This window comes from Drosophila santomea, chromosome 3R, assembly GCF_016746245.2.
Source record: "Drosophila santomea strain STO CAGO 1482 chromosome 3R, Prin_Dsan_1.1, whole genome shotgun sequence".
Taxonomy (NCBI): domain Eukaryota; kingdom Metazoa; phylum Arthropoda; class Insecta; order Diptera; family Drosophilidae; genus Drosophila; species Drosophila santomea.
The window spans coordinates 23,394,771-23,408,044 of record NC_053019.2 but is presented as its reverse complement, the minus strand read 5'-3'; the positions used below and the strand labels follow the sequence as shown (position 1 = coordinate 23,408,044).

At 47.5% G+C, this 13,274-nt stretch overlaps 1 protein-coding gene across 1 annotated transcript in view; it reads right to left on the bottom strand.

Annotated features, from left to right (window-relative positions):
• Positions 1-9,956, bottom strand: part of LOC120453243 (dynein axonemal heavy chain 9) — a 28,637-nt gene extending 18,681 nt beyond the window's left edge. The window contains exons 1-15 of the mRNA XM_039637845.1: positions 9,751-9,956; positions 9,076-9,597; positions 8,598-8,686; positions 7,080-7,724; positions 6,535-6,817; positions 5,997-6,475; positions 5,436-5,935; positions 5,033-5,346; positions 4,866-4,969; positions 3,709-4,283; positions 3,247-3,461; positions 1,945-2,121; positions 1,508-1,882; positions 1,270-1,443; positions 756-1,028 (exon numbers count right to left, since the gene is read on the bottom strand). Coding sequence (XP_039493779.1) covers positions 756-1,028; positions 1,270-1,443; positions 1,508-1,882; positions 1,945-2,121; positions 3,247-3,461; positions 3,709-4,283; positions 4,866-4,969; positions 5,033-5,346; positions 5,436-5,935; positions 5,997-6,475; positions 6,535-6,817; positions 7,080-7,724; positions 8,598-8,686; positions 9,076-9,597; positions 9,751-9,939 — 4,914 coding nt within the window. The 5' untranslated portion in view covers positions 9,940-9,956. The remainder of the gene's footprint in view (positions 1-755; positions 1,029-1,269; positions 1,444-1,507; positions 1,883-1,944; positions 2,122-3,246; positions 3,462-3,708; positions 4,284-4,865; positions 4,970-5,032; positions 5,347-5,435; positions 5,936-5,996; positions 6,476-6,534; positions 6,818-7,079; positions 7,725-8,597; positions 8,687-9,075; positions 9,598-9,750) is intronic.
• Positions 9,957-13,274: the final 3,318 nt, after the last annotated feature.

Here is a 13,274-nt window from a genome sequence, read left to right as displayed (position 1 = left end):
TCGGCACACAATATTAATCACACATTTCGGCCGAATTTCGGCAAATTTAATTAACAGCACTGAGCAATGCCGACCATCAGCCAGTTGTTAGATAACTACATTTCTATGTAATGTAATGGAGACAACGCCCCACAAACTAAAGGAATGCAATTCAACAATGCACATAATCCGGAACCCAGGATGACCGATGCCTAGTAGCTGTATTATGATTGGACTTAGATGAGCAAATGCGATAACTACATTTTAATACATGATTTCAAATGATGCAGACACTGATGCAGATACTGATGCAGACTGATTCGGTTTCGTATTACACTTCTGATTATGATTTACACTTACCAGCTCCTCCATGGAATGCTGTCCACTCAGCTGAGCATGAAGAGATAAGCGGGAATTTTGATTAGATTTCAGTTATTCATGCCACCTGTGATCTGTGATTCAATCTAATTGCTGGTTTATTTTAAAAGATTACCACCACAGCCCGTAATCAGTTGCCTTTTGTTTGTGCAAATCATGTGACAGGTTCTGTAGCTTCAGAGGTTTCCGGCTCGCTGTTTAACAACACATCAACGGCGCTAATGTGTTTGCCCAATGTGCGCCATGTTAACTGGGCACAAAGAGACATCAGCCGGCGGCCAGATTGCCGGCTCCATTGCAATGCATTTGCTCCACTGTTGGCACGCTCAATCATTTGGAAAGACAAACCCGCACACACACCATTCCATTCGCGAAAATCTCACTATTGTGCTCCTCACCTTTGTTAGTTGCATCAGCTCCATCCAGTGGCGTTCCGTAATTGCCGGATTCTGCAGCTCCGTGATGGCCCTCAGCGAGGCGACCAGTTCGCGCAGCACGCCCACAATGTGAACGTATGGCGCCCACTCGCGGATGCACTTGTCCAGGGTGCGCAGGTCGCGGGTGAACTTCTTGCACTCGTGCTCCATGTCATCGGTGTCGATGAGCAGCCAGGGCGTGGCGTGCCACGCCACGATGCACGACTCGATGACGCGCACAAAGTCCCACAATTGCTGCCGGCGATGGGTCAATTATTAGTTTTGCTTTGCCAACAAGGATATGGTTAAGACATTCCCAGACATCCCTTCTAGCTCCAGCTGATGAAGCAACAAAGGGAGTTGGTTTAATTATTTTTAATAATATTATGTAATAAGTGTACCCAACCAGTACATGTATAGGTAACAGACAATGTGTTTATCTTTCAGCTTGTTTTATATATTTATACCAGTCTACGTATCTGTGACATGTACTCACCTTGACCCTTCGCAGCTCCACCTCGCAGAACTGCAGGGTGGCGGGATCGGGTGGCAGGATGCCCAGAAGTCGGGACCAGCGGGTGTAGAGACGCTGCTGTCGGCGGAAGCGATGCAGTCGAGTGTAGACCTCGTCGCAGATATCGTAGACTTGCGGGCAGGGCACCCGAAAGAACTGCAAGTAACTACTGCTGTATATATGTTTATTATACCTAATAAATATATCATTCGCCACTCACGGGCATCTTCTGGAACTGGCGGGCATAGTGCTGCAGGTGGCAGGTGTGCAGGCCGATGAGAGCGGTCACACGTTGTTGCTGATGGAAGCGGGTGTCCTGCAGCGCCTCCTGTTTAACGGTACTCGCGTGCTTCAGCTGCTGCCACTGCTGCGGCAACTGTTCAATGCCACGCAGCAGCTGCGGCTCGTACTCCACGTTGTAGGTCTTCAGTAGGCCCATGATCTCCTTCAGCGGCTTGAACACGTTGTCCGCATAGGGTTCCCGCTCACGGATCTCCGACATGATGGCCAGGACGCGGAGCAGGGCGGCAAAGTCCTGGCGCGCGATGTGCAACTGCAGCGTCTCGTGGCCGCGAGCAATAAAGCCATTCAACTCCTGCAAAAGGAGTTTTCCCCTTCCAGTTAAGCTGTCTTCAAACGATTTCGGTTGCATCTCACCTTCAGAGTTCCCTGGACGTAGCGAAGTAGCCAGCGCTTGCACAGGTGTGACCACTTGCAGGCCAGGTTGAGGAGTCCATACTTGAGGGGCTTGATGTCGAGGGCCAGCCAGCCGTTGATGCACTCCCTGTTTTCGCACTGGTCAATGGCATCGTGCACTTCGTTGTAGTTCTCGATCTGTGGAAATTGTGCATGGTTACGCAGTGACAACTTCCTTGGACTGGCTCTATCCTAATTTATTTCCTAATTTGCCACACATGTGTGTTTATAGGGTGTGTGTATTTGGGTGATGTGTATATACATATTATAGTGTTCCACCGCTGCCGTCGGTTTATTAAGAACACCAGCTGCTCCAGAGGCAAAGCAATGGCTAGTCATAAATAAAATGCCGGCCAGTGATTTCTCGTGCCCTATTGCGGCAGTAGGGCATCACTGAACTTATATCTGGGATTCGCTAGGTTCAAAATATGTTGAAATTCATCAAGTAACATTACAGAAGAAATAAAGCTTTGCTGGAATTTTGATATTAAAAAAAAATAACTAAGCTTGCCTTTCATTTTAATCCAAACTTTTGCCAACTTTACGTGTTACTTGTTAAGTTGGAACGTGTTAAGCATTTCCGAAGTGTCCTAAATTATATGTAATGCTTTGGATTAGACCATTTGCAGTTCGTGGCCTTCCTGCTGGCGAATTTCCCTCATTTTATTGGGCAACACCCAATTTCCCGCCATGTCCGTGCACTTTGACCATGATTTGTTGTTGCGTGTGTGTGTGTGAGTTCGAGTGTGAATGTGTGTGTGTGTGCGCGCGTGGCTTTTGTGTAATTTATTGCATACTTTTCGGGGCGTTTGATAATTGTTTAAAGAAAATATTACGCATACGTCGGCGATTTGCCTGCTGGGCGGCAGAAAGTGGCTCCCAATTGCCCCAGAACATAAGTCAACGATGCCATGTGGTGGTTAAGCAGTTCTTTCGGTGTTTCGCTTTGTTTCGTTCGGGGATCCTTTTCCTTTTCCTTTTTGTTTTTTTTTTCGCTTATTTCCTTCTTGGCCCGGTCAGTTGCCACACATTTGACCCTAAATGGTTGGCATTTATCAAGCGTTATTGGTCTCAGGGGCTACATGGCGTAAATTGTGTGGCTGCCAATTGAGCGACCCAGTCTGCATTCCCCTATCCCCCTCTTCACCCCCTTCATCCTTATCAGCTCAGAGAACTAGGGTGTGAGTGTCGCAGCCACTAAAGCTGTTGGCATTCGGCGCCCCGGGGGCATTTCCTTTCCGTTTTTTGCCTTTTCCGGCTCACCTCCTTTTTGAACGTCTCCATGATGGCATAGCCACCGGCGCTGACGTGGTGCGTCTGCTCCCTGGCTGTTTGCATGCAAGTGGCCAGCACCTCGCCCCTTTGCTGGGTCCACAGGAATGCATAGGCCTGGAATTTGGCAGCGTATGCTGATGCCGCCTCCACCGTATCCGCCAAGGCATCTCGTATCGCCCTCTCCAGCATTTCCAGGCCATCGGCTGGCATATGAGAAATGCAGGATGAAAAGAACTGAGATCTGAGCAAAACATGTAGAAAAAATGCCATACCATTTCTAAAGAAATACTTAAGGTGTAAGTGGAATATTGCTATTTTGTTTAGATTTTAAAAAGCTTATAATATGAAGTTTTGTATATAAGAAAATCATATAAGGGAACAATAAATATATATGCCCCAAGAAAGGGTATACCACAATGCGCTCACTTAGCGGGGTGGCGAAATACTTACTAGTGCATTCCATTTTTTGACTATACGCCTTGGCGGCAGCCAGCAGGTTAAATTGCACGGCCTGGCGCTTTGGATCGCCTGGCTCCTGCTCCTGCTCCTGCTGCTGCTCCTCCTTCAGGAGCTCCTGCTCCTGTGCCGTATCCTGTTTGGGCAATCGCTTCAGCTCCTGTTCGTACGCCATCGTCGCCGTGTCGTCGTCTTCATCATCCTCTGACGCGGCATTGTCAGCCACAATTCTTGGCATGCAGTCGCATGTCTGTTTTATATCGAGCAACAGCTGCTCCACAATTTGTTGAAAATTATTTTCCACACTTGCATCAAAGGCGGGCGAAAAGCGTATTTCCGTTTCCGTCAGTTCCAATTTCACTTCGAAGAGTGGAGCATCGTTGGCTGTGGGCGGCGCACCACCGGCACCCGCTCCTCCAGTTCCTCCTGTCGTGGATGTCGCCTGTGGCGTTGTGATTTGCTGAAGGACTAACCTCGCCATGCTGGCTGAACAGTCAGGATCCACTGGTGGTGTCGTCGTTGCTGTTGCAGTTGCTGTTGCTGTCATTTCTTTGTACAAATACTCTAAACTGAATTACACGGCGTATGAGTAATGTGAAAATTAAATTTACTGTTCAGTTTGCTTTGCAACTTATTTCGTTTGCAGCCTGAGCCACGCCCCCCACCCACAACCCACCCGCCCCTTTATTTTTGGCTGACGTTGTCTGCATGCAATCACGAAAAGTGCCGCTAAGTGAAACATGCAATTGACGCATGAATGCTCGGCCCCCCTGGCAAATTTGTTGTTGCCATTGTTGCACCCATATTGCTGCGGTCGCGAAGTGTGGTTGTTGCAGTTGCAATTCCAATTCCAATTGCAGTTGCAACTTGCACTTCCACTTCCACTTGCACCGGCACTTGCAGGTGTCTTTCATTTTTGCGGTTGCAGTTGTGCGATTTCGTGCTCATTTACTTGATTAGTTCTGATGAGACATGAAAGGAGCTGCCAGCGTGCCGAAATGTAATGAAATAGTTGGCTGCCTGGTGAAGAAGTGCAATTGATTGGCGATGAGTGCTACTGACAATGATGATGATGGTGATGATGATGATGGTTATGATGGTTATGATGATTGTGGGAGTTTCAAGTGCTTCAAGTCGCACTGCTTAGTAACCTTATTCTCATTGCCTCGCGAACTTCGCGGCAGATCAGCTCATCCACGCTGGCCAAATACTTGTTGTACTGCCGCCGCTGCTCCTTTGGAAATTCACGAACAAACTGCAATGAAGTAACATAATGTAAGCTTTACTTAAATCAATTCACAATTCCCTCAGAACCCACCTCCTGCACACTGAGATCTCTGGAGTACAGCTGAAACTCCTGTGACTCATAGTTGAAGAACAGACAGAAGTTGGCTATCAGCAGGCGATTCAACAGCATCTTGGTCTCATCGCACTGCAGCAGCCGCAGACGCAGTCGATCCTGTTGGTGGCGCAGATCGAGCAGATTGCGACCGTATAAGCTGCGCTGATGCAGTGGCTCCCGGCTCCAGCGACGCATGCTGGACAGGATTGCATCCAGGTTGCCGTGCGATTGCTGCAGGCGGGCGAATAAGTCGCGACTCTGCTCAAAGATGCCCGCCACAAGTTCATCATCTGTAGTATTTGATAATAATTACTCATTTAATTTCTTAAGAAACTTTCTGATTCTAGGATAAATTTATTTAGGGATTGAATTCACTTACTGTAGTTGCGCCATGTGAGTTGCTGACAGGCCATTTCCACGTGCTCGTCGATGGTCGCCAGATCATTGCGAATTAATTGGAGCTCAGCTGCGGCACATTCTCCAGAGCGGATGCCATTGTAGAACTCCCCAATCTTGATGAGCCGGATGCGACGTTCCCAGTAGGCATCGCGGTGTGCATAGAGTGTGAGCAGCGGTTCCGGCAGCTGGAAGAGATCGCCGGATAAGCTGCCAGTGGACTGGAGAGCCAGCAAATATTTGGTCTCCTTCAGCAGGGTAAACAGCACTGGCGAAAAGTTCAATTGGAGCTGGCAATGATCCTCCGAACGGGAGAGTACCGATTCATCTAGTCCCTGGATGATGAGCTTATCAACGCACTCATGCCAGGAGGTCCAGATTTTCATTTGCAGATTACTCAGTTTGGTGGTCAAAATATTGCGACGCGAGAGCAGGCACTTCCACTGCATGGGTAACGTCTGCAGCTCCGATTTCTCCTTCAATCTAATATTTGCAGTGTATATAATAGTGTATATTTTTGAAAGGTTTTTTTCAGTGTACTTACAACTGCTCAATGAGTTGGCTTAACTCCTTTGCTCCAAACTCATCGCATCGACTTATATGCTGTTCCAGCCACATCATGGCATTTGCAATCGGTGGAAAGTTGTTGGCCAAAGGTAAAGCAGCCAAGCCGCGAATTTCGTAGCCCAGCAACGACTCCGCCACACTCTCCTCCAGCTGCTCCATTTCGGTGTCGTAGATGAAAAGGATATGCGGCAGGACTCGAGCCAATTCCGGTCTTACAGCTTCGCGTTGCAGCAGGGAGCCGAACATCAAAGTCAGCCGGAGCAAGTGCATCCAGCTGTAAGATTGTTCAAAGGCCTGCAGCAAAACGGTGGCCAGCTTCTGCTCCAGCAGTTGCATTCGGCTAAAGAAAAGGGTTTGCTCGCGCCGAAAGCATTTCCATTTGCTTGCCACCGTGCCGGTGAGATCGATGTCCACGTTGCTCCACTGCTCAAAGAGCACTTTAAACTCGCCGAAAATCTAGGTTAAACTTTAAGATGTAGAAAAATTCTACTTTAAACTTACATATACCCACTCACCTCTCTGACGCGTTCAGTCAGCATTTTGCCACGCAATCCGCCCACTTCCAGTTTCTCCAGCTGCTGAAACTGCACCGCTGCCTCGAAAACCTGGCGCAGCTCCACCAGTTGAAAGGAGAAGCCGTCAAGTGTTTGGCCAAACACATCCTCGTGGCAGAAGCGCCACAGCTGCTGTTGGTCATCTGGCGATGGAGATGAAGCCACCGCAGCTGCTCCTTCTGCCAGGGCGGGCAGAAGGACATGACTGCCGGCATAGCGCTCCTTGTAGTCCAGCATTCGCTGTCTGCAGAAAGTTAGTTGAATACATTTACTATTAAATATTTATAGCACAAAACTGTAATGAAATCGTAATGTGTCCCCGAATTGAACATTAAATTTGTAATTGAATTTTGGCAGTTTGCTAACAGTAATGAAGAATGGATTGCTTATTACTCAAACTGCGCTAGTGCTCAAATAAAAGTTTTCATCAAGAATTAGTTATTAATTAAATAACAACTGTGACGCAAAGACTTATTATTTAAGAGGTTAAAGTAAAATAAGCTTACTTGAAAAGTTCCAGCACCTCAGTAGTTCGATTGATTTTTAGTAAGCCCTCATCGGCATCGCCCTGGAAGAGAAGCTGCAGCTCCAGATCCTCGGCAGCTCGATGCACCAGCATGTTGCAGATGCAGCGCAGCAGGACACTCATCCGTTGAGTGCTCCGATAGTATCTGGCATTGCTCCACACCAGGTGCACAATGTGGACGAGTGGTGCCACCAAATCGTGACCATTGCTGAACTGAACCGAATTAAATGCGGCAGTCTGACGGAGGAGGGGCTGCAGCCAAAGGGACACATCCTGTGCCTCCAGCCAGGCTGCCACCAGTTTCCGGAAGGCCGTCGCATATGGCTGATAGTAAACCGACTCGATGCGCTCCAAAATCTGGGCCAGAGTCTTGTGCGTGAACTCTCGCAGCTGTTCGTAGATGTTCTGTAAGTTTAGCTTCCGGTTCGTCCAGAATCCAATCTCCTGGGCGGGCAGGGAAACCAGTGTTATGTGCTTTGGCTGGTGTCCGGATGACTGGGTGGCCGAACCCAGTGGCTGGCACTCGGAGCGCTCCAAGACAATGTCGTGCATTTGTGTAGTCCAATTTATGAACATCTCCTCCAGTAGGTTTCGAAATTTAGGATCCAGAGCTGGTCTTAAGTGACTGTAATTATCAAGACTTCATTAAACATACCAAAAGTAGAACATTAAATATTATTTTCGTGGTAGATGTCTGCCCTTTAAATTGAAGTACTTTAAATTGAAACTATAGTTTCTCTTCGATGATTCAAAGTTCCTAAATTGGTTTTATTTGCGATTTTATTGAGAGAAACTTTGGTTCATGGGGAAAACTTGTATAATGAGCGGAAACCTTTATTGACCTAATTCGCAAAAATTTGCACTTGACTTCCCCATTTTATGTTGCCATTTGTTTTTAGCATTTTTCCGTAGTTAGTTTTCAATAGCAAACTGATACCAATCAAAATGACTTGATGGTTTATTTCGATTTTTGCCGTTGGTTGGCTTACAAATTGGTCTTTATTGAATCGAAGCGAACATTGTGATTTGCTGAAGCAAATATCTCTTAATACATTTTAAAGGCTCCTTGACGTGTGTATCGATGGCAATTTTTGGCTAAATTCTGAACCAATTTTCTTAACAATGCTGATGGCCAGCACACGATTGCTATTTCTTTTAATAGTCGTAATTTAATTAAAAGCATTTGTACGATGGGAAAATAATCGAAGTACAGCAGCAGTGCTGTATGTATGGCCAAGGGGTAAACAACTTGAATTTTCCCCCGAAATTGCTAGCTAAATAAATTTCGAGCAATTCATGCGAAAAGTTATGCCAATGAAAATCAATTTGGTATCATGAATAAGCCTTTCTCTCTCTCTCTCATTCTCTGGTCACATAAACAATACCAAATAGCTGCTGGGGCGACATCTTCCACTCCAAGTAGCTGAAGATGGAGATGGAGCTGGATGCCAAGGCGGAACTGTAAGACAATGGCCATCCTTCGATGGCTGGAACTTACCCTTGACTCACGTGGGCAAACACTTCCTCGACGATTGTTGGCGAAACTAATAACGATAAAATTGTGCGATTGTTGGTTTTGCCCTTAATCTGTTGGGATAACAATAAAGTATATACAGACAGAATGTATACGTATCGCCCGTGGACACATGAAAAGTTTTGCCAATTAAGCGAAATACTTCCAAGACAATGGTCGGTGCCGTCCCCACAAAATGGGTTCGCTTGGGGAAACCTTCTCCTCCGAATCCTCCGCCCCACTGCACTCAATTAGATTAATTTGATGAGATACCGCAGCTGCCAGCTGCACTCGGGAAAAAATCGACCTTTTAATAAATGAAATGGCCCTTAAACTGTAATTATCAAAATCAAAATGCCTAACTAGCACTCAATGCAATAACAAGAAAATCAACAAAAATATAAATAATAATTTCTGTTTGTAAGGTCGAGTTTTTCCTGAGTGTACCGCCAGAATGACTCACCTCGGTCAGTGTGTTCCGCACTTCCTTGATGCGCGCCTGCAGATCCTTGCGAACAATGGCGGGCCACTGACTTTGAGCCTGTTCCAGCAGCGGCTGCAGTACGTCGTCGAACAGCAGCGACATGGTCTCGATTTTGCTGTGCACCGGGAAGTCGCCGTACAGAATGCTCTCCGCAAAATTGGCTGCCGTCAAGGGTCCGTCGGAAGTATTACGGCGCACAAAGTAAGCGCACTTGCCGCGTGGCACGCCGTCCAGGGTCGTAAAGCTGGAGGAAGCGGGCGGCAGCGGGATGAGCAAGGCGCCGGGCGTGGCAGACACCACGGCGGACACGGCGGCCGTAACCGTGGCCATGGCTTCATCCTCGGCGGGCAACATGGCGGTGGGATTGGAGCCACGTGCACTCTGCACCGAATAGGGCAGGTACAGGTCACTGAGGCAGCTCCTGGGCACCAGATCTCCGCCCGGACTGATGGTCATCACCAGGACGCGAGTGTGGCCATGCTGCCACTCCACAACAATGCGCTGCATATCAGTTTCCGAAAACAATGACAACTTGATACACTTTCATATATATGCTTATTTAATTTGAGATAACAATATTATAGATTTCGTGGAGGAGTATTTTTCGGTCCTTGATTCCGAGTATCTTCCCCCTGTGCAACAGTGGCCACTCACCCGCAGCTCATCGCTGGCCATCATTTTGGTCCACTTATCCGGCTTGAGGCGCATTGTGGTCGTTGTGTAGGCGGCCACCCGCTCCAACCTGGCATCGCTGTAGTCGCGATGGACGCGCTGGCGACCGCTGCTGTTCCCGGTGGGCAGACCCTCCTCATCGCTGCTCGCCATGCCCGCCGCATCGGACATTGGTCAGAGAACTTTGGCGTATAACGGCGCACCGGCGGCTGCGATGCGGCAAATCAAACAACTCGGCGCGGCAACTGGCGTTAAAATGATGATGGGCCCGCGTCGTGTGACCTCTAATGCCGGGTGGCCAGTGGGGCGGTGGACGCGGCGCCAGCCACGTCCCACATATCGATCAAACTTCAAATTCGCATTAACGGGGCAAAAACACTTTAAAGTGTGTGCTCGCGCAGCTATTTCAAATGCGGAATGCAAGTGAGGCGAAAGTTTAGCCAGCCACCCACACAATCGTGGGCCCAATCCACCTGGCCAACTTTAATTGCACACGAAGTGAGCGAAATGTAATTTCCGCTATTTCTGAAAGTTCTCGGCCTGCAGAACGGGCTGCTCATAAGTCAACATCAGATGGCTTTTTGGTTAAGACCGCGCCGCTGCATGCAAATGATGTGCGGAGCTGTTCATTTTCAGCGTCCAACACGGCGTATGCTTAATGGGCGCAGCTGATCTAATGTCCTGGCACTTGTCCTCTTGTCCCCTTGGCAGTTTAAGTGCCAAGTCATCAGCAAGAAGCAGCAGCAGCAGCAGTCAGTGCATCACAAATAGTGCAATTTATGGCTGCACATCCTGGTTATCCTTTCCGCTCCCCCTCCTCGAAAGTCAAGCGCTGTGAGTGAGTGACTGGCATATGTCAAGTAACAGCAGCAAGTAGTTGGTGGTGTTGCAGTTTACAGCGATTGCAACAAAGGCCCAGCCAGCATAGTTAAAACGCCTCTGCAATTACCGCAAGTACACATATGCAACCCTTTTGCGCCATATATATTTAGTAAGTACTCGACCCAAGTGATGCCCTGGCGCAGCTTAAAATATTTACTTCTGGCCAAGAGTTTCAGCATAACTTGGGGAGTGGCGCTCTCTACTTTTTATTCGCCATAAGTAGCTTATGTTGCATTGACAACTGAAGTAAAGTAAAGCGGGTTGCTTTCCACCAATCCCATTCACTTCTCTGCTTCCAATGTAGCATAGCATGCCGTGCCATACCATACCATACTATACCATACCATACCATACCTACCCGAACTTTGTTTGAAACCTGCTGACTGCTGCGTATTATGATGATGATGATGTTGATGTTGATGTTGATGGGGATGGGAATGATGTTGATGGGGATGATGGCACAGTGATGTCGGCCATTCTGGACCGCTGTGTAACTTTGATGTGAACTCCACTTTTAAATATCAGCGTCACATCAAAAACAAGTGCTTGGCAACCCGCAGCTCTGCTCCCATTTCTGGTCGGGATTGGTCCCTGCCACACTGGCACCCTCGGGACAAATGCATTGCCCTCATTTTCGGAGGCAACCGCAACTGTGGCGCTCAGCGCCCTGTTCGGTTGGGCGTGGGATTTTGGATTTGGATGGATTTGGATTGGGGGGCGTCGTTTCTGGTTCTGGTTCTGGTTCTGTTGTTAATGAATTTGCTCAAGCTGTTTGCGCACAGCTTAAAATTCACTCTTGCCCCGGGCTGGTAGCTAGGAAACTGAATTGCACAATGAGAAATAAGGGAAGTCGCTATACTGAATTATGAGTTATTTAATATGCTAAGCACTATTAGCTAACTTAGTAAACCACTGATTATTTCTACATAGTTTTCCAAATATCTCTTAGTTCTTCAGTTAATTTCAATTTGCTTTCAGATCAAGTAATTAAATTTATTTTCTGTGCAGCAGTGCCATCTGCACTCGTTTGATCCATAAACTTGTTAATATAAAAACATATTTGAATAAGCATTTCCGCAATAAAAGAGATTATTTTACATAGTTTGCATAGCAGGCAGCAGGGAACTGAGGCCAGGTCTTTTACCAACTGCCACTCGAGTCCAAAGCAGGTCCATTTGGATGTCTTCTGTCTGCCTGCTCATCGGCCTTAATGTCCTGGCCAAAGTGGGTCCTTGGTGTCTGCGGAGCAAAGACGTGCATAAATAGTGCGACAGTCCAAGTCAAACATTGAAAGCAAACGAAGGAAATATGCGATGGTGGTCAGTGTGAAAGGCGAGAGGCGTCGGGCGGCAGCCGCAGAAGAAAAATAAACTTCGAATTGATTTTAAAAGGAATGCCTCGATGGCCCCGGCACACTTCAAATTAAGTAAATCGCACAAAAGCCGAGCTGTGGATGTCGGACAGAATGGACAGAATGGGCAGATGGACGGTGGCCGGCACTGAGTCGTGGAAAATGAAACTGTAAAATGCTTTTACTACATTTTCCCGCCGAGTGGCTGTTGGGTACTCGTAGTCGTGCTTTTTGAATTTATGCCAAGCCTCGATCCGAACAAGTTGGCTTGTACTTTATGAGCGAGCCCTTGCCTCCCGATGTCCGTTGCCCGATTCCCGACTTTTCCGACTTTTTCCGGGCTGCAGCTGCTGATGAGTTTCATTATGTGCGAACAAATCATCACATGCCACTGGGTTGGGGTTGGGGGTAGGGGAAAATCTGGGGAGAAGCTCAGAGGCTGGGCGGCAGACTGCACGGCGTCGTCCTCGTTTAAAAGCAATTTCGTGCATTTGTTAAGGACACGCGATTCGATGTGTGCGAGGAGTGTGCCAGTGTGAGGAAAGTCAACACTATTTCATTACGGACAAAGACCATTTCCATTTGGGCATATTTATGGGAGTGCGGGCATGCAGCGGTGGCTCTTAAAAAAGAAATGCGTTAGGAAAATGGACGAGGCACTCAATGAAAAGCCGGCCCAGCAACAAAATCGATCGGCGCACAAAAAGATAAATACAAAGCGAAGCGTTTGACAGGCCAAACAATGTCAGTCCTAAGCCATCCGCCACTGACCAAACTTGAAACAAACAAAATTGGTGGAACAAAACTAAAGGGAAAACTATGATCGCGGGATTAGACCACTCAATGCTCATTACACTGCCTATGATTCTAGTTTAATACCATGCGAAAGTATTTGGTATTCGAAATGCGGACACCTTCCAAAATTATTGTTTTTATAGTAACAAATCATATCAATGTGTAATATACCCTCAGTTTCAATATTTTTGGAGTATGAAATGCTGAAAAAATCGCCAGCTAGCCAGAAAGGAAGAGCAAACGAAGCCAAACCGACAACTCCTGCCCGACTGTTAGCGGCATTGTGTGCAGTCTAACGACAACATTCAATAAACAATTCACAATTGATTGACAAACGGACGGGCGGTTGTTCAGTGTTATTCGGATTCACTGCTGACGACTGCCGATTGACGAGTGACCAGAAGGACTAGCTTCTGTGCTGTGTCCATTGGACACTGGGAAAACGGCCATGAATGAGCAACCACGACAAGTCAGCGGA